At 39.3% G+C, this 20,793-nt stretch overlaps 1 protein-coding gene across 1 annotated transcript; it reads left to right on the top strand.

Annotated features, from left to right (window-relative positions):
- The first annotated feature begins 992 nt into the window (after positions 1-992).
- Positions 993-20,265, top strand: LOC140245287 (cytochrome P450 2D15-like). The gene is made up of 7 exons (XM_072324872.1): positions 993-1,126; positions 2,353-2,507; positions 9,095-9,260; positions 9,903-10,066; positions 15,875-16,488; positions 18,779-19,106; positions 20,087-20,265. The coding sequence occupies exons 1-7, from the start codon at positions 993-995 to the stop codon at positions 20,263-20,265; spliced, it is 1,740 nt and encodes a 579-aa protein (XP_072180973.1).
- Positions 20,266-20,793: the final 528 nt, after the last annotated feature.

The following is a 20,793-nucleotide window of genomic DNA, read 5'->3' as shown; positions in this document are numbered from 1 at the left end:
ATTTGTGTGCAGACATAAACCGTTGGTTAATACAGCATGAACTTTGTTCCAGTTTTGTTTTTTTTTTAATCTTATTATCTTGCCAATACGTGGACAACCTGCTCAATATATATATATATATATATATATATATATATATATATATATATATACATATTATGCGATGATGCTGATACTCGTACCGTACGCCTCTGTCATCTGATAGGAAGAATTGTAGTCTAGACAATGTACTGATAACAAAAGATGTTGCAGGAAGCAGACTGGTAGGAAGTTTTCGACCTTCGGTCTTCTTCAGCTTTATTGTCTGCTATAAAGCAGACGTGTGTGCGTGTCTTGGGTGTCTTGTGGCTGTCTTGTCAAGAAGACCGAAGGTCGAAAGCTTCCCACCAGCCGGCTTCCTGCAACATCTTTTGTCATCATTACATCGTCTCGACTATATATATATATATATATAATTGGATATATATATATATATATATATATATATATATATATATATATATATTTGTGTGTGTGTGTGTGTGTGTGTAAATGATACTTTGATCTTAAGCATATTGTAAACAGAAGTTATTTTAAAGTACAAGTAAATAATGTATCACTGTACGGACATTGTTCATATTCAATAACACGGAAGTTACATCTGTCGTAAAATTGGTGATGATAACCAGAATAAATTAGTAGATAATACGTTGACCGCCATGTGTATCCAGGGTATTGTAAGCAAACAAAATTCTCAATAGTTTGGGATAATGGTTTGTAGGGTTGTTACTTTCAAACAAATGAAAGGATTCAGCTTTTTGTAGGCTTATATTTTATTCCTTCTCTGATTTTCTTTTTCTTTAGCAGATCTTGACCCATTTCTCGTTTCATCTATTTTCAATCACTACCTGAAATATTCTCAACAACATGAATTTCATTTTGTTTCACTGCTCAGCATAGATGATTTGGTTGTATTAATGAAGAAAAGAAAATGCCCAATAAAACAATACAACATGACCTCTGCCCTGCAGAAATCCAGGTCAGCACACAGCACATCTTCGTCAACGGAAATGGCGTTTCCCGATATCTTATCATCTTTCAAGGAGAACGCCCTCCTGGCAGCGGCTGCTGCTCTCGCAATCACGTGGTACATACGAACATTCTGGGTCCATGTTACCAACAAACTCCCGCCAGGGCCCTGTAGAAAGCCGTCCCCTTTCCACTTAATCTGCCGACTGTTCTCCTTTCAAAATTTCCTGCAACGGATCATGAGTATTAACAAAGAGTAAGTTTTTACGCTTCACTGATCTTTTTTTTTTTTAATCCCAAACTTGTATTCCTTCATAAAAGAAATGGCAATTATGTAAAGCGGATTGAATACATTAAAGAGACTGTGCAGTTCTGGTTGAGTTGAGGATTTAGCTTTTAACTTTTTGCGAGATATTCAGAAACCACTCTATGAGATGTCAAAGAGCATGCAATTCTAAGGGGAATCAAAAGTTTTATTTGATGAAAATCGGTTTTGAAATGGCCGAGATATAAAAAAAAACAAGGTAAAACAAAGAGATCCTAATAAAAGGCGTGGCCTGTCGCCTTTCATTATTATCACTTTTTCTGATATCTCAGCCATTTGAAAACCAATTTTCATCGAATAAACGTTGAATCCTTTTTCAAATGACATGCTCTTTCATAATATGTCATAAGAGGTTTCTCATTATCTCACTTAGGAATGTTATAAACCTGAATCCTCACCTCAACCAGTACTGTACAGTCCCTTTAACATAATCTAGAACTAAAACACACACACACACACACACACACACACACACACAAACACACACACACACACACACACACACACACGACGCTGTTTTATACATACACATGTACGCACACAACGCACACTCATATGGATACACAAACCTTTGAATAATTTTTGAATATTTAGGAACGAGCAGACGTACAGTGCCATAGAAGATGGATATACGAACACATTATTGCTTTTAGCAGCCAAACCATGAGCAAAAGCATGGGGATTCTGTCCCCATCACAGCATAAGACAAATGACACTCATTTCCAAATGAAGAATCATAAAAATAAGCATCAAATTAGCGCCGTAAAGGTTGACATGGATGATTTTCTTCACTTTTTTTTTTCTATGAACGATGCATTTATAGAATGTGGATAGAACTCGATCCTATAAGGTGTGATGTGTCAATGGCAAGCCTAATATCCCATTAATAGAAAAACTCGATTTATCGACCTATAAACGAAAGCAACGTTTATTAAATTTACCGATAAACCGACTTTTTCGACATACGGGATACTTGACTGGCCATAATGTGGCTGTATCTTATCAATCCAATTTACAAGGTACGGAGACATCGCTTTCTTGCATGAAGGAGGTCAGAGACTCGTGTTTATCTCAAGCCCATCTCTAGTCGACGAAGTACTGGTCAAGCAAGCAAACCTGACTTCCGGTCGACCAAAGCTTCCACTCTTCAGAAACATCATGGACTATACCAAAGGTCGAGATAACTCAATTGCTCTATCTGTGTATACGTTGATATCAATCAATCGATATGTTCTGCAATTATTTCATTTAACACATCATCTATTCTTGGGTCTTAAGGCAGGCATCTGGCATTTTCTACATTTCGATTTATTTGGCTATTAAATTTGTAAAGGTAGGAATTTTACAGGTGAAATGCTGTGGTTATATCACGCTCAAGAAATGTTTTGTTTACATTGAACGGATTTTACATACATGAATGCTTTCATAAGTTCTACAATCGTCAATTAAAAAATATGCATTTCTCTTATCCGTCAACTTTTCACATTAACTCTCAGCTAATTATGCATGTTTATCTACTCTTGGTATATCGATATAATGTCAGATATTCTGCCTTTACAGAAATGCAATTCACACCAGTAATTACATATACGCAATAGTATAGGGAGGGCTGCTTATGAAGGCCCTGTCACACCTTTCCGGGCAAGCCTTGCGTGAGACTTGCGAAGAACAATTTTTGCTTCCCGGAGGTCCCCGCAGATGAGACGCACATGACAGTACCTAGCACGTGTCTCAACAGAAGTTACCCGGAGTTGCGCACGCGACTCCTATTTACCCGCAGCCAAGTTTATTCCTTGTCACACCTTTCCGGGCAAGCTATGCTGGCTTGTCGCGCGTGGGGATTTTCAAGCATGCAGCACAATTGTTGCGGGCGGACAAGGACCCGTGGTACTTACGTTCTACTTACTTTCATTCCTTTCGAACTGCGTGTCAAGCGCATGGGAAGTGAGTGAGGACCGACAACTCGATAAAGGAATCCCTCTGAAGGAATTTGATATGACAGAAGTCCCATAAAATGTCATTATCTTGGCCGCAGCCAACTCTCAGCTAATCAGCAGAAAGGCAGTAACTAACCCTCAGCATGCACGCAGTTTGCTCGTATGGCTCGCTCCACGCCCGCAGAACTGATCAGCTACACGCATATTGGCAATTTCGACACCGTTCCTTGCCAGTTTCAAAATTCAATTCAATTCAATGTAGTTTTATTGGCAATAAAAAAGAACATGCAGCACAATAGCTGAAATTGTTCACTTTACAATTAAAAATACGACATTGTTATATATATATATATATATATTATGTTTGTTGAAATTGGCTATCAATATGAATATGAATATGACGGAAACACTGTAAAAACAGATAAAACATTAATATTTCAACCCGGCCCCAAATCCTTGACCTTTGACCCCAGACCCCAAAATTCCCAAGAAAATCAAAACAGTACATGCATAAATATGTCTTTTTTCATTAGTCAAAACCGTTGACCTCTTTACCCTCAATAAAAATGCATGTATTAAAATTATCAATAGTGGTTGACAAATACTGAAAAATATTGCACATCTATAGAAACAAATAATTATACAAACCATTGAGTAACTGAACTAAGCACGGAATAGATAAAATTAAATCTTATTAAATAAATTAGATAAATGTAAACAAACTCAAAGTGTCGTTATGGCACAAAGTGTGGCTTCCGAACAAGTCCACAGCACATCTCAACAGTATATAACAATAGTTCAACACAATTGACAAAACATTAAAAAAAAATTGTATTTATCACAAAGGTATTGAGTGCCCCCCCCCCCCACCCACCAGGCCCAATTCAATAAACATCCACGTTATTAAGAAAAAAAGATATCTAAAAATCCCAAAATTTTTCAACTTACACCTAACCTATCACAAATCCATGCATCAAAACATGAAAAAAAAAATTAAAAATCAGCACCAAACAACAAACCCTTAGCATCCAACCTGGTCCTTGACCCTTGACCTTTGATCCCATGACCTCGAAATTCTCAAGAGAATCACTGACGGGCAGTACATCAACATGCACAAATATTAACTTTAAATTGACCTTTTGGACATCAACAAAATACACATGAAATTTACTATCAAAAATAAAAGGAGAATACTTTACAAATGGTCAGGAATACTGCAGTTTGATGAAAAAAAAAAACCCACTACAAGCCATTTAGTAGCCTCACCAAGCAAGGAATTGTTGAGTTTCTGAAACGTTGTGTTCTGGTTCGGGGGATGTCGATATTTGACGAGTTCCTAAGGCTACGAGTTGTGAGTTGAGAACGCTGAGGTGGAAGCATGTCACGGTGACGGGAAGAGCGAAGGAGGAATTTCCCAAAACTGGTGAGAAGGGAATTCCTTCTTTCAGCTAATTTATATATTTATTTATTTCACATCTTTAAGAACGGTGGGCCAAGTCAGCACTAGCTGGTTTTGGTCGGGGCCCTTTAAAAAACAACACATAAAACATTCCAGAATTACAGTTACTAACAAACAAGAAGAAAGAAAAAAAATAATATACATTCAATACAATAAAAAATCAAACATAACGCTTATAGAACAATTTCAAAGGCATGTAAATACTACAACGTTTCACTGAGTAAAAAACAATTCTCGATATTAAAACACACATATCATAAGCTCCTTTTGAACAAACCTAAGTTGGGGGGAACATCGTGTCTCTAGACTCACACATATCATAATCTAGATACTTTTGAACGAACCTAATTTGGGGGAACATCGTATCTCTAGACTCACAGATATCATAATCTGCTTTTGAACAAACATAAGTTGGGGGGAACATCGTGTCTCCAATGGCAAATTATTCCAGTGAGATACCGCTGTGCATACAAATGATCTGTAAAATTCTGTGTTACATCTTGGCATCTCAAGTTTGCACTGGTGCGAGTTGCGTGTTACGCGTTGGGCTACTATATCATGCATTACAAACTTATTTGTTAGTAAAGAGGGTGCAAGGTGGTGCACACATTTAATTGTCATACATGCCATTGCTTTTGAATACAATTTTTGTAACGTTATTGAGCACTTGCTGGGATGGGGTTTCCCATGAAGAGCCAGCTATAATGTATAAAGCGGCTCGTTTGTGTAACCTGTTGATGGCTTCATAATTTTGTTGTGCCCTGTTGGTCCATACATTGCAACAATACAAGGCATGTGGGAGGATATAACCCCAGTATAATAGGCTGAGATAATGAGTGTTGAACGCTCCCTTGAGCCTTCTACAAATATCTAATTTTTGCTTTACTTGCAGGGCGACTCTATCAACATGCTTATTGAACTGTAAATTATCGTCTATCATAATTCCAAGACATTTATATTAAGAAACACGTTCGATTGGAGTTGATCTTATCTGTACATATAATCTGACATTTAAAGTTTGGACTTTTTGCCTAGACCCAATTACCATTACTTTAGTTTTATTGATGTTCAGAAGCAGTTTGTTTTTTGAGTCCATAATTATTGTGTAAACCTCCTCAAGAGCATGGTTCAGTTTTGACTGAATTTCATCCATGCTTCTACCTCGCACAGATATAGTCGCGTCGTCTGCGAAAAGAAACATTTCTCCATTGTGGATACTCATGGGTAAATCATTAATGAATATGGAGAAAAGTAATGGCGCTAACACTGAACCCTGTGGGACTCCATGGTGTATTGCTCTTAATGGATGACTTTTTCCCTTTTACAGATACAAATTGACTTCTGCCTTTTAAATAAGAAGTAAACCATCTTACACTTCTATTTGTGCAACCTACAAACTTCAATTTCAGTAACAATATTTCGTGGTTCACTGCATCAAAGGCTTTTCTCATATCAATAAATGCAACACCATTTAGGAGCCTACGTATCGGTGATCTTCATTCTGAGACCATTGATCAACCATACAAAGAGAGGCGGTTTCGCACGAATGATTAGGTCGGAAACCGAACTGTCTATCTGATAATACCTTGTTTTCAATTAAATAAGTAATCTTCGAATGATACATTAACAACTTTTCTAATATCTTAGACAATATTGATAGTAATGAGACTGGTCGATAATTTTCAACACTTGATTTACTTCCGGCTTTGTGTATGGGTTGAACTCGTGCGATTTTCCAATCTTCCAAAAATTCACCTTGGTCCAATGATAGATTAAATATATGCGTTAAGCTGTGAATTACATTTGGGGCATTGCAAGCATATTTCAATAATTTTATTGAAACATCATCAGGACCAGCGGCTTTTTTAAACTGGAATACGGTTGATTTCATTAACAACAAATTCATCTGTCACATGAGGCATGTCAGGGAGATCAAATGAGATGTCAGGGGAACATAACCGACATTATCCATTATCAAACTGATTAGTGTCACCTATATTTTCACAAATATCAAAATTTGTTGGATAAAACAACATATCAACAGAATTTACAAAGCAATCATTGAATTGCTGAGCTATTTCTTCTGCATCAAACACTTCTTCACCATTTATGTAGTAACTCAATCTTAATTTGACTGTCATTCTTCGATGATGAAATAAGCTTTAATGTTTTCCACATGGCGTTCGGAGTACCACCATTTTCACTTAATAGTGCATTTATGTAATCATTTTTGGCTTCCTTGATTTTAGTGGAAATTTTAATCCTCAGGGATTTATACATGAGTCAGAAATAAGAGTTTTGTGGGCTGCTGACTTTTTTTTTGACATCTTGTAGTACCAGTCACACTTATTCATGGTGTCTATTAAGTCGCCAGTCACCCACGGACAGAACTTTGACCTAAGGCGCTTCCTCTTCAGGGGAGCCTGTTCATTGACAGCTGTCATATACAAATTATACCACATTTTTAAAGCATTATTCGGATGTTTCGTAACATATTGATAAAATTCTCTTGTGAAAACTGCCTGTAACATCTATACTCAATTACATTATCAAAATGTTTGGTCTCTACCTTCGTAGTACCAAAAACAGTAAAAATCAAATAATGGTCACTTATATGTGTCTCAAATACCCCAGTCACCTGGAGTTCTTCGGGGTTGGACGAGTACACGTGATCGATCAATGATATAGAGTTGGGCGTTATGCGAGTTGGTACATAAATAAGCTGATGTAGGAGATTAGTATTCATAACTTACAAAAGACTGCGAGACTGTGAGTTGTGATTATCGGGAAGAAGATCACAGTTTAAATCGCCAACTATTATGATTTATCCTTCATTTTCGCTTATACAGTGAAGCATATCTGATGTAATAAAAAAAATCATTGGATGAGTTAGGAGGTCGGTAGATTACACATACTATACAAACACTGGATTTATTCGTTTTAATTTAACTTTAATCCAGATGACCTCCAAGTCATTTCCCGAAATATGTATTTGACAGAAATTTAAGCTATTTCTTACATAAAGCGCGACTCCTCCCCCATGTCTTGATCGATCTTTACGTATTACAGTAAAATTGTCTATAAATAAATCTGTATCTGAAATTGTTGCATCACAATGAGTTTCACTGATAGCTACAATATCAAAAGGATCATTATCTAACAACAGACTCAACTCATCTATTTCATTCGGAAGAGAGTTTATGTTCACATATTTTTAACCCAGAATAACAAACTTTGGGAATTAAACCATCAATGAGTTCGTGATAGCTATTTTTGTTCTCCACAGGTTCTCTTTCATTACGTTGGATCTCTTCTACGTTTTCTTCGTTCGCGACATAATTCAGTGATTCTGCTGAGCTAACAGTGTTTTCGCGGTCTGCAGGCAGTCCATCCAATCTCGCGGAAAAACCCTGCCCTTCGGAATCTTCTTCCTGCGATGCCTAGTCTTGCCGTCGGCGAAAAGGCGATGCATCGTCACTGATTGTCGATCTAATGTGCTGGACAAGGTTTTGCGCGAAGACTTTTATCCCGTGTGCGTTTAAATGTACGCCATCAACGGTGATTTGGGTATTGGTATCTGTACAGTCGTTGTCAATGATATTCCATGCTCGCTGATTGGCCAGAAGTTTTAGGTCAGCGTTTATGCGATGGGTCTTCCAGGAAATTGTCTGCTGGGCCTGTCTACGATGGATAATCGTCGCGATTGTGATTGTCTTGAGCTCTGCAATTCGGCTCGTCGTCAGCTAAGTTGTTGGTGCCAAGATGGAAAATGATTTCCGACACGTTGTGTTTCTCAGCTAGATCTTTGGCTATATCAAAGGCATCATCAATTTTAGCACCGGGAAAAGATTTGCACAATTCCACTTTCCTTCGTGATAGTTTGTTTTTTCCGGATCTATGTATTTGACGATTGAATCTCCCACTAGCAAGATATCTGCATTGAAGTCGTTGTCTGGTTGAGTAGATGCGTCATTGGAAACTGAATCAGTCTCTTCTGTTTGACATGCTTGGGTGGTATTGTTTGATGGATTGACAAACATTTTCATTTCGCCATCCGTCTGAGTCACCAGGGTGTTGTTTGACGGAGAAGAATTCACTGGTTTGTTTTCCGTATCTGTCTGAGGTGCCTGAATACTCAAGCTGGGATCATCAATAGGATTCGATTCCGAAATAGAACAAGAAGCCGTGAACACTTGTTTGTGTTTCCTCCTGTATTCATCCACCTGTGAACAGAGTGACCGGTTTACGTCTTTCGTTGGAACATCGTTGGAATGGTGTGGGCGTTCCGCGACAGGTGATGATGGTGGTGACGTGTGACTATGGTCATCGTCACACTCCAATTGCTCCTCATTGTGACCCGCGCAGTTGACGTCATCGTCATGTGTAGGGCTATCGGGGGTATTTGTCCCATTGTCCAATTCTGGACGTCGAACGGATTCCAGACGATCAAGTCGGGTTTGAATGGACCTAATCATGTCCGGCAGGGAGAGACATTGTTCGCAAAATTCGATTCCATCGTTATCGGAGGCGGGTAATGTTCTACACAGAGGGCACTGGCTTATGCCGTCGTCTGAGATTGTGACAATATGGCGGCTACCATCATGTTCACTATAGTCGTTTGATTCTCGATCAGTCAGACAGGCGAAGTGCTTGCACAAATCTATGTGTAGATAAGGCAGAATGTCCTTCAGTAGACTCGATGTTCATATCACAAGGAGCATCTTTATAGGGGAGATGTAAGGGGTAAGTGATGAGGCGGAGAGCTCTCCTCTGCACCTTTTCCAACGCTTGAGACTGCTCATGAGTCAGATTGGTGCACCACACTGGGGCAGCAAATTCAAGAAGGGGGCGGATGTACACGGTGTAAACAAACAACAGATCATCATAGGTAACTCCGTTCCTCCTGAGTGAGCACCTAATTTAAAGTCTCCGAGAGGTACGCGAGATCATTTCTGGTACTTGACTATCCCATCTCAGGTCTGATCGGATAGTAATGCCAAGAATGCGCATTGAAGACACGACTTCGATCGGGTTGTTTCCAGTATCCAATAGTAATGACCGGACCGCGGGGGGGGGGGGGGGGAAACATCATTACGCAAGAAGGTGAAGTGCATCAATTTGCATTTTTCATGCTTGGGTTTGATGTAATTAGCATTGTTCCATTCACAAACAGACTCAACATGAGATTGCAAATTGTTGTGGCCGGCTTTGTGAGAGATCTCGACTATGATCAGGTTGTCGACGTACTTCCATCTATTGTCCGTTGTCAGGGCGAGATCATTGACCATGATCAGAAAGATAATCGGGCCAAGTTTTGTCCCTTAGGGGACCCCGCACGTCAGTGATTCCGAAGATGATGTCGTACCCTTGTAAAGCACCGTCTGCGAGCGATTAGACAGGAAGCTGCAGATTGTAGGAGTAATCGATGGGTTCACTTTAAGATCGATCATCTTTCTAACAAGAAAGTTTTGGTATAAATTTTGTATTCATTGATGTAAAGGATTATGAAATTGGTCCACAGAATCTTGTATAAATTTGTTTGTATATTATGTTTCCCATTGATGAAGAATAAAATATTATTTAAAACAAAAAAAAAACAGCTGTCGTATGGTCAATTAAGTCGAATGCTTTTGTAAAATCAATGGCACAAAGATTGGCGTAGTGACCTGGTTTGTCAAGGCCTTTGTAGATTGTACCAAGTATGGTTATCAGGTAATGGCATACTGAACTGCCCTTCATGTTTCCAAACTGACGAGGATCGATTACGTGCTCGATAGAGTAGGGCCTACTGCACATCCACCAGGAAATGCCTTGTGACGCACTCGTATTGAAATATGTGTTATAATGTATGTCAGGACATACATGTTTTAGTTGTCTCTGAGGTTTTGTTGTGGGGGGGGGGATTTGGAAGGGGGAGGGGGATATAATGGGTAGGGTGGTAAGAGGGAGAATGGGCGGGGGTAAGGGTGGTCTTGGTGTTTGTTTGTTTTTTTAAATAAACTTCAGTCAATGGATATTGATACTTAAAGTTGGTTTGAATGAATGTTGAAAAGAAAGTATTTTCGGGTTAGTGTTTGAGATAATAAATTCGTAATGTAATGAAGGAATGAAATTAAAAAGTGAATGAGGGGTTAGTGTAAAAATAGTAAAAAAAAAAAAACAAAAAAAAAACGTGTGTATATGGATTGTGAATAATGTATCAGAGTGTATCAAAATGTATCAAATTGATGTTAAGTTTCGGTATAAATTTTGTGTCCATTGATGAAAATGATTATGAAATTGATGTAAAGAGTTTTGTCTAGTGTTTCCCACTGATGAAGAATAAAATAGTCTTTAAAAAAATATCAGACATAACCCATTTCGCGAGGAAACCCTCGAAGATGCTGTTTTCCAGGTATCAGTAAAATACCCAGAAGTAAGACATTCGTTGAACAGATTAGTCAGACGAATTGGTAATTCGTAGGCGAATTTCTTTAGCAGGCGTATGGGCAAGTCAGATGGATGGCCAGCCTTGGATGCATTCAAACGCCGAAGTCGGTTGTAGACATCTCGTCGCTCTATGGTTGAGGGGAGGCCAAGCTGGGAGATAAGCCGGTAGCTCCGAGAGGTCACAACTGGGAAGCTGTTCACAGATGTCGGCAAAGTAAGTGTTCAAATTCGATTGGCAGTTATAAGAGGAGAGGTGTCAGGATCTATCTCAAACTGAGGTCGCTTTTTAAGGCCAGAAAGACTTCTGATCTGTTTCTGCCATTTCCCTGGTTCGGTCTCTTTTAGATGTTGGACTTTCTTGCAGTAGAAAGGCCGTTTAGCTTCTTTAATCTTCCTTTGGACATCTTTTCTCAAGTTCTTGTAGACTGAAGTGTCCCCACGCTTGAAGTCAGAATTACGAGATGAAATGAGGGACCGAATGGTGTTGGTCATCCATACTTTATCAGCTACTCTACGTTTGACAGTCACTCTATGGAAATGGGATCTATACTGGTCAGAAAGAAGTTGTCGGAAAAAGTCAACTTTGGCGTCGACATCAGGTAGGGTATCGATAACAAACCAGTAAATCTCAGTTATCCACTGTCCGAAGGATCTGGCAGCAGAATATCGGTAAGGTCGACAGGTAAATTGAACAGATTGGCGGCAGGCATGATCATGGATAGATTTGAGAGAAATTAGTAAGTGGTCACTGTTGGCAGTAGGAGCACATATATGGTTCATGGTACTCACAGGCAATGTAAGTGGAGATCTTGTCCAGTATTGCAGTTCTCCTTGTTGGGTTCGTGACAATCTGGACCAGGGCGGTATGTTGCTCCAAGGGTGACGCACCGAGATCGTTGAAATCACCGGTATTGAGTAACAAAGCACTGTCTGACATTGCTCTGATAGAATCAACCGTGTCAATCAGGTGGTTACAAAGTTCCTCTCGCTGTTCCGATCGCGACGGTGAGTACACAACAGCAACGTAGATGTGATTGCGCAACCGGAACTGACTGGAGGATTCTAGTTTGATCCATAGTACTTCAGGTAGGTGGGGACGCAATCAATGAAAACTTCTGTTGCAGATAGATCATTGCGAACATATAAACAAACTCCCCCACCAGGATGATCGGGGCGATCTCGATGAAACAGGTTGTATCCAGGGAGTACACATGCAGATGCAGATTTGTCAACGGAAAACCATGTTTCAGTAACAGCTATTAACGGAACATCCTTGTGCTGAGATCGCAACGTGGCTTCAAGGTCATCGATCTTGTTATTGAGTGACCTGGCATTGAAGACAATCAGTGATGGCGACACCGGTGCCTGTATCGATGCTGGTTTAGGTTGACGTAAATTATGCATATTGACTCCCTGTCTGCCAAAGTGCGACTTTCTATCTTGTTCAGGGGTAGTGATGACACTTATCTTCCTTTGTTAAACAGTTAAACACCAGTATTATGCTCGTAGAATGACCGCAGATGACACGCGCTTCTGGCGCATAAGCATAGATCCACGGGCAACTTACGTACTTCAAGCGGGTCAACTGCTGTGACTTGCGGCAACTACTGGCCTCCTACACTGCATTCTGCGTGGACCACTGCAGGCAATCCCAGCGACTCACCCGGAAAAGTTTTGATCATGCTCAAAATTTGGCTGCGGGTAAATCGGCCTTGAGTGCGCACCTCCGGGCAACTACGGGCGAGATACGTGCTAGGTACTGTCAGGTGCGGGCCAACTGCTTGGAGGTCCGGGTAGCAAAAATGTTTCCCCTCAAGTCAACCCGCAAGGCTTCCCCACAGACACGGTGTGACAAGGCACACGCAGAAGACCAGTAGGAGGCCTTTAGCAGCAGCACCTCGCATGCAACTCTCCCGCAGGTACTTCGCAGTCCCCGCACGTCGCTCGTAACTGAAAACGGATAAGTTTCGAAGCTCTCACGCAGGTCACACTGAATACAAGCAAGTAGCAGATAAGTAGGACGCGTTTAGCAGGTAAGACGCAAGTGTGAAACTCACCAACGTCCTTGTCCGCCCGCAGTAAATTCTCCTGCGTGCTGGAAAATCCCTACTCGCAACAAGCTTACCCGGAAAGGTGTGACAGGGCCTTTAGGACGGAGGGATAGGGTATGGAAAAGGGACATTTCTATATTGCAGAAAAGTGACTTGTAATAGCGTAGAATGTAGGCCTACAGTCAAACCTGTCTTAGAGACCTTCTATCTGTGGCGGCCACCTGTCTATAACGACCTCTCTTTTCATATCCCTTGGATGACCGCCATGAATATGTTTAACTGTATTTTTTGTTTGATAGATACTTTATTTTCTGCAAATCAACATACATAAGTTACATAATCATGAACATGTAGGAAATATACAAAGTAAATTCAACACAGAGTCGTTTGACTTGCGTAAACAACGATATACATAAGTTACATAATCATGAACATGTAGGAAATATACAAAGTAGATTTAACACAGAATCGTTTGACTTGCATAAACAACGATATGAAAGAAAATTAATGATATATGTCTATGCAGCAGTGATTACAATAACAATTGTAGTTAAGAAACGATTATGCAGAAGGCCGCCATTGTAAGCATTGCTTGAAAAAGATGGCCGGCCCGAGGAAAGATAGGGACTACTAGATTCGTAACAATACAAATTCTGCAGAGTAAGCTGCGAAGATAGCAGGGGAAAATAAACTATGATGTGTGATGGTGGTGAATGTGCGTGCAGGTGCGTGAATGTGCGTGCGGGTGATTAAAAGTGCACAAGGGCAGATATGCTGGAATTTAGAATAATAAAATTGGTTTGCTGAAAGAGGGGACGATATGCGATGTGATGTATTTCAAACAGACCTGTATATTGGTTTGCGACTGCAGTCAGTCATAATTAGGTGACCCGTGTGAGATAACTATCCCTTCTGTTTCTGCGGGAATTCTTTATCTCTTTGGGTGTCTATTGTTTTGTTCTTTCTTTTTGTGCAAACTTTGCGTAACGATTCTCTCATTATTTTGATAATTTGTGGCTGATACTTTGCACTGCCTAAATGCCATTGGATGTCGGAACCAAATCTAAAATTTGGATGAAATGAAAACTAAGGCTATGGAGGGAGATTTGTTTTCAATTATAATATACCGCGTATGGACGGAACCTGTAGATTATATCGTGCGCAGGATAGGCTACTGGGTTGGAATCCTGATGCGTCTAAAGCATCACACACTACATAGATACTATACCCACAAAAATACATGTTCTATCGACACACAAACACAAAAAGCAGGCACGAAAGTTGAAAACGTTGACGTAAATTTGACATTCATTTAAAATAGGCAAAGCATTTGATGACAATAAATACAAAATACCTTTTTGATTCACAAAGTGCATGCTTGATGCGTGGAATGTTTGCAGCATTACTCAGTACACTAATATTACACACACAAATTAATCTTACCGGAAAACAAGCACAAAACCCAGACCAGAGTATAGAGCGTCGACGTAGACTAGATATTAATTGATATTTGAATATTTGAAAGGTAGGCAAGGCACTTCAAAATGGCAATAAAAGCGAAGTCTCACTCATCACTCATTTATGCAATCAACATGATTACACCCACAGATAGTTCTAGGAACACGCAGCAACAAATTTCAGACATGAAGCAGAGAACATTTGCGTACATCTCATTTTGCTTAATTGATACTTGAATTTTTACATGGTAGGCAAGGCATTTGATTACTATAAATGCAAAATGCATAAATTATACTTATCTCCACTAATATTTTTCTTCCATGTTTGATGAGTTCAATGTTTTAATCATCACTTACTTAAATCAATAGATACTACCGCACAAACAAAACCCAGACATGAAAATAGAAAGCTTCGAAGTTCATCTAATATTAATGAATATTTGAAATTTTACGTGGTATACACATTATACGAGGCATTTCATGGCGACAATTACGTTCATCGATGCAACACGCGGATTGCCAAACAGCCATCAAAGTCGCCATTACATGTTCCCAAGGGGATTGATGCCGTAGAGAGGGTTGACATGAATCTGACGGCAATAAAATACAGTCAACTCCAAGTAAGTCGACTGCGCATAAGTCGAATAATCACCTAAGTCGATGAGAATTAACCCTCACTTTCACATTCAAAGCCTCACGTGTTATTACTTTGTACAAGTCGATTTTTGTTAGTCGACTTATCGCTTAAGTCGATCAAATTCCGATGACAGTTTCAATAAAAAAAGTCATTAAATTGGTACCCCCATGTCGAACTTTACTGAAAAAAAAAGTAATCAATAGCCGCTGTCACACTGACAAAATTTCTCGAAGTTTATATCCAAAAACACTTCGAGAAATTTGCTCGTTCATTCACAAATTCAAAATTCACAAATTCAGCATTTCCACAGCGCCATGATATCTTTTCAGGTATGATGAGCACTTTGGGAGAGTCTATCATTATTATTATTATTATCATCATTATCATTATCATTATTATCATTATTATCATTATTATTATTATTATTATTATTATTATTATTATTATTATTATTATCATCATCATCATCATTATCATTGTCACCATTAAATAGGGTAATTGCCCTAGACCCACGTTATTCTTTGCATGGACCAATAATGAATATAATCATAATCTCCTTCCTTTGTCGTAGGTGGCGTAGTTTTCAGCGAGGGCGACGTCTGGTCTGACACTCGCCGCTTTGTTCTGACGGCTCTGCGTCACTTCGGGATGGGAAAACAGGTAATTGCCAATGAAACCAAGATAGAGGCGACGCTGCTCGTCCAAGAGTTTGCTGCAAAAGATCGTCTTTCCTTTAACCCCGCAAGGTTAGTGAACCGTGCTGTCTGCAATGTCATCGCCCGAATCACTGTTGGGAGTAGATTCGAGGATTCCGACGATAAAGTAGGAAACGTCATTTCCAGCATCAACACCATATTCGGAAGTGACATTGTATTGATTCCCGATGCTCCACTCTTCTTATTGAAGAAAGAGCGCTGTGCCCTTACGCACATCCGAGATTTCCTCAACGCAGAGATTAAACAACATGAAGAGACATTCGATGAAAATGAGTTGCGAGATTTGGTCGATATGTTTCTTGCCGAGGAGAAAGGACGAACAACGGACAGCAAGAAGCAGACCCTTCCCAGTAAGAAGCACATTTGGAACCCGTTTTTTGACGTTTTTGTCGCCGGCACCGACACAACATCGATGTCGATAACATGGGCAATTCTTTTCTTGGCTGGTTTACCGAGCTGTCAAGAAAAGGTTAGTACTGATTGTCAAATGAAATTAGATAATAATGTGCAAATTGTCTTTCACTGATTGGATGTCAGTTTGAACATGATGAGACACATTTCACAAAGAGAATAAGAAATGTGGGGAAAATGTTCCAAAATTGTTACCTCACTTGATCTGGTCTAACCACAAAAATATCAAGATATATCCTGCCATCATGATGTACGTAAGTCACGGGACGGTAGGGGGGGGGGGTTGGGGGCACGTCTTACACACGTCTCACACACAAATTCACGCGCATTCAGTTCTCAAAAGAAAAGGAGGAAAACATGACTTTCTGACGGGGGGGGGGGGAATATTGCACCTTCGCCCCCCCCCCCCCGCCTCCATACACACAGACACACAGACACACACACATTATTGTCTCTTTAAAGAGAGAGAGAGAGAGAGAGAAATTGAGAAAATGGGGGGGGGGGAGAGAAGAAAAGAACTGAGTTTCCGGGTGCACATCGCAAGTTTGACACCCACGAATCATACAACCCACGAGTTATACAGCCCATGAGTTCGACAATAAGCAAACAAGGCCCACGTACGATATCGACACAGTAAACCCTGTGTTGTAATGTTGAACAGCTCGTGGGCTGTTTTTGTCTATAGTGTCGAACTCATGGGCCTTACTTGCCTGGTGTCGTACTCATAGGCTGTATGACTCATGGACCTTTTTTCAATGTTGAATTCGTGGGTTGTATGACTCGTGGGTGTCGGTCTTATTGGATGACCCAGACTTTTCGAGGGTAAGTTCTTCCTGAGAATCTTCAGGGAGGGGAAAGGTGAATTGATACTTGTCCGAACCACAAGCACTACCCCTGACAGCCACCTCCCCCTCCCTCACCCTCAAAAAAAAAAATAATAAAAAATAAAAACATTAACACTGCCTTATGATTGTGGGCTGCTGCTCAACACTTTGCCTGCCGGTGTTAGCATATACCAGTTCCAAAGACGAATTAAGCCAAGGGACTTTTACTGTACCGCTCATGAAATCACTTCTTGGAATGCCACTTGACTGTTTTTGTCAGGCTCAACATTATCAGTTATTAAGTAGCAAATTCAAATTCTTGTGTAAACGCTATACGTTTACACACAAACTTTCTACACTTTTACACTATGCAACATTTCGCATGTGTTTCCCACCTGGCAAGTGCTCAGTGAGCGGAATATCTATGATCGTACTGCACAAAATAATTCAATGTGTATTTCTGAGGCCTTTGCCCTTGTTAAACATCGGTGTATGATGATGGTATCCTGCATTTTTTATTACACTTATAGAGTTGCTTAATTTTTCAAACAGTAGGTATGTGAAATCTTTTTTTTCTTAATAAGTAAATAACACCTGTTCGTATATATTTTGTAATATTATAAAAAATGTTGCTGTACATATTTAAGTCAATTATTCACCGATTTGCATTTATTTCCACTGTTCAAATGTTACTCAGTAACTTTGTTCATCTGGCCTTCTGTTATATTTTGAATGAAAAGGAATGCAGATAAAGAATCCATTTTAAATCAGATCAGGGGCCCGGCCGTTTCATAAAAGTTACAATTACGGTAACTTTACCATCCAATGGTAACAATACTCATGGTAACAATACTCAACAATACCATGGTAACAATACTCAACAGCCAATCAAAATCAAGAATTCTATGGAAGTTACCACTGGATGGCAAAGTTACCATAATTGTAACTTTTATGCAACGGGCCCCTGTCTATCAAATCTAATAAAAAAAAAAATGACGCAACAGCGCAACAGCATGCAGCCATTACTGCCAACATTCCACTTTTGACTGAAGAAAATTCATAACCTCTGTTTTATTGTTTAATTATTCATCCAAGAAAGATTGAAATTACTCAAAGGAAGAATAAGAAATACACTAATCTATCTCTGGCTGCATAAATGATTCCTCGCATATATCAATCTTTGGTTTAATCTTTTTCTTCTATCATATTTCTGAAATCATTTGGAAGCAAAGAGAATATTAAGCAGAGGGAAAGGTTTAGGCGTGAATGTTCTTCAGTTTTGTCTCCTTCTACGAATGAAATTGGTAAGATCCGACATGTTTATTGAACTACAAATCAGCAATTGCGATCTTACAAATTTCAATTGCATAGGGAGATAAAATTGAAGAAAATTCACAATTTGAAGAGATTATGACAATCAAGTACTAGTCGGTCGAGACAAACCAAGTCTTAAAATTAAGTTTTTCCGATCATCCATCGTTATCATTGCAGCCAAATAAACACAACACCTTTTAACATTCACAGATCTTGCTCGAAATTCAGAAGATAGAAGACTCTGAGGGAACAGTAATTGGTACTAATCTTCAAAAGATGCCGTACACTCTCGCTTTTACCACCGAGGTTCTTCGCTTTCGTCCGGTCCTACCGCTTGGGTTGCCTCACGTAACCACAGAAGATGTCAGTGTACGGGACTACGTCATCCCTCGGGGAACTACAATCATGGCGAACATTCTCGCCATACACAGTGACCCCAAAATCTGGGGTGACCCGGAAGTGTTCCGACCTGAGAGGTTTCTAAATGCCGACGGCACTGAGTTCGTGAAGAACAAAGCATATATGCCTTTTGGGGCGGGTAAGCATGACATATTATGGAGCGACAAGATAATTGCTAATCAAAATGTATAACTCGCTAGACAAAAGGCAAAAGAGAAGAGAACAGAATACAAAGTATTAACCTGCAGAACAGTTCTTAGACTGTAATTGACAGAATTGACATGAACAACACATAAAATGAAATGATATTGCTGATTTCTGATAATGTTGTATTTGCAAAATTGCATGAAGCTTTCTCTGTATTTACATCTTTGTGATAGAAACTTATGTGAGAGGTAACGACTGAACGGTCTGTCAATCTTTCAACAAGATTTGTGCAACATTTAACGTGCAATTTGTCTGTTTTGTCAAACTCACTTGTAAGATCATGAAGAGGAAACGAGAAGAATGGTGCAAGATTTCTTTTCGAAGTGGTCTGAAGATAAGAAATTTGAAGGATTTTCAAAGGTTCCCGTGTTTTCACAAGACAGTGGGTTACTACACAACATCCCAAATTCAACTGATCCCTCAAGTTGCTGCCCGCATCATAGCGTCAGTATTTCACAAACCTACCCTCCTCTCCATACAGAAAATTCAACATATTTTCTCTTTTCAAGCATAATGAAAGAGCACTTACCCCTTTCAAAAAGCAAGGGGAATAATGTTACTCCCAGAATGTGTCATTAATAAGTCGAGGGAATGTTTACTTTTCATTTGAAAGAAATGAAATGTTTATCTTTTTTATATACACTTTCTTTACATTTTTTTGTCATCGTTGTCCTGCAGTTTTGTCGCGAACTATCGTAGAATTCTCATGCAGGACTGGTGGCACCAAAACGTTATAAATCTTTATTAGTTACTTTTGAATGGATTGTCAAACTTTCCTTAAACTTCACCGGTGTGTTCTACTAATATTGATGCAGTCATCCACTCCTCATGCATAAAGGCCTGTTTGGTATAGATCACAATTTGTTATTATTATTTTTTTCGTAATCTTATTGTGGACTTTTCTCATTGAAGGCCGTCGAGTGTGTGTAGGCGAACAACTGGCCAGGATGGAGTTCTTCATCTTCGTGGTGACCCTAGTGAAACACTTGTCCTTCTGTATCCCCGACGGAATCGAACCGAACTACGATTACGGACATCGCGTCACGACTCTTTTGCCGAAACCGTACGAAATCATTGCAAAACCTCGCTAAGTCCTCGTCTGTTAAACATGCAGTTTTTGGAGACATGAACGCTTGTACATAAATGTTTGCACCAAGGACCATCAAGTCATATTTACAGATGAACAAACAAACAAACAAACAAACAAACAAACAAACAAACAAAACAAACCTATTTTCAAAGTTGTTTTTTTTTTCCCCGCAGGGATATTTACTATTCTATTTCACACCTACGTATACAATATTCATCGAAGCACATAATACATCGTAATACTTCTAGGAAAACACTTCGATAAACAGGCAATGGATTGTCGTGACTCAGAACTTCATAACGTTACATACATGTAAGAAAACAGGTGTCCAAACAGACACAATTTTTTTTTCTGTAACACATAGCTTTTGATTATTTCTTGCAAAAAAAGAAAGAAATCCATTATTTTGATAGTCCTGAATACTATCTTTACATGAATAGAAACGAGGCATTATTCTTCATAATTTACAGTCATTAATTTCCTTTCTTACAAGCATGAAATACAATTCAATGCGGAATTACTGATACCA

This window comes from Diadema setosum, chromosome 22 (genome assembly GCF_964275005.1).
Source record: "Diadema setosum chromosome 22, eeDiaSeto1, whole genome shotgun sequence".
NCBI classification, from domain to species: domain Eukaryota; kingdom Metazoa; phylum Echinodermata; class Echinoidea; order Diadematoida; family Diadematidae; genus Diadema; species Diadema setosum.
The sequence above is the reverse complement of the archived record's forward strand: the minus strand, read 5'-3'. Positions and strand labels throughout refer to the sequence as shown.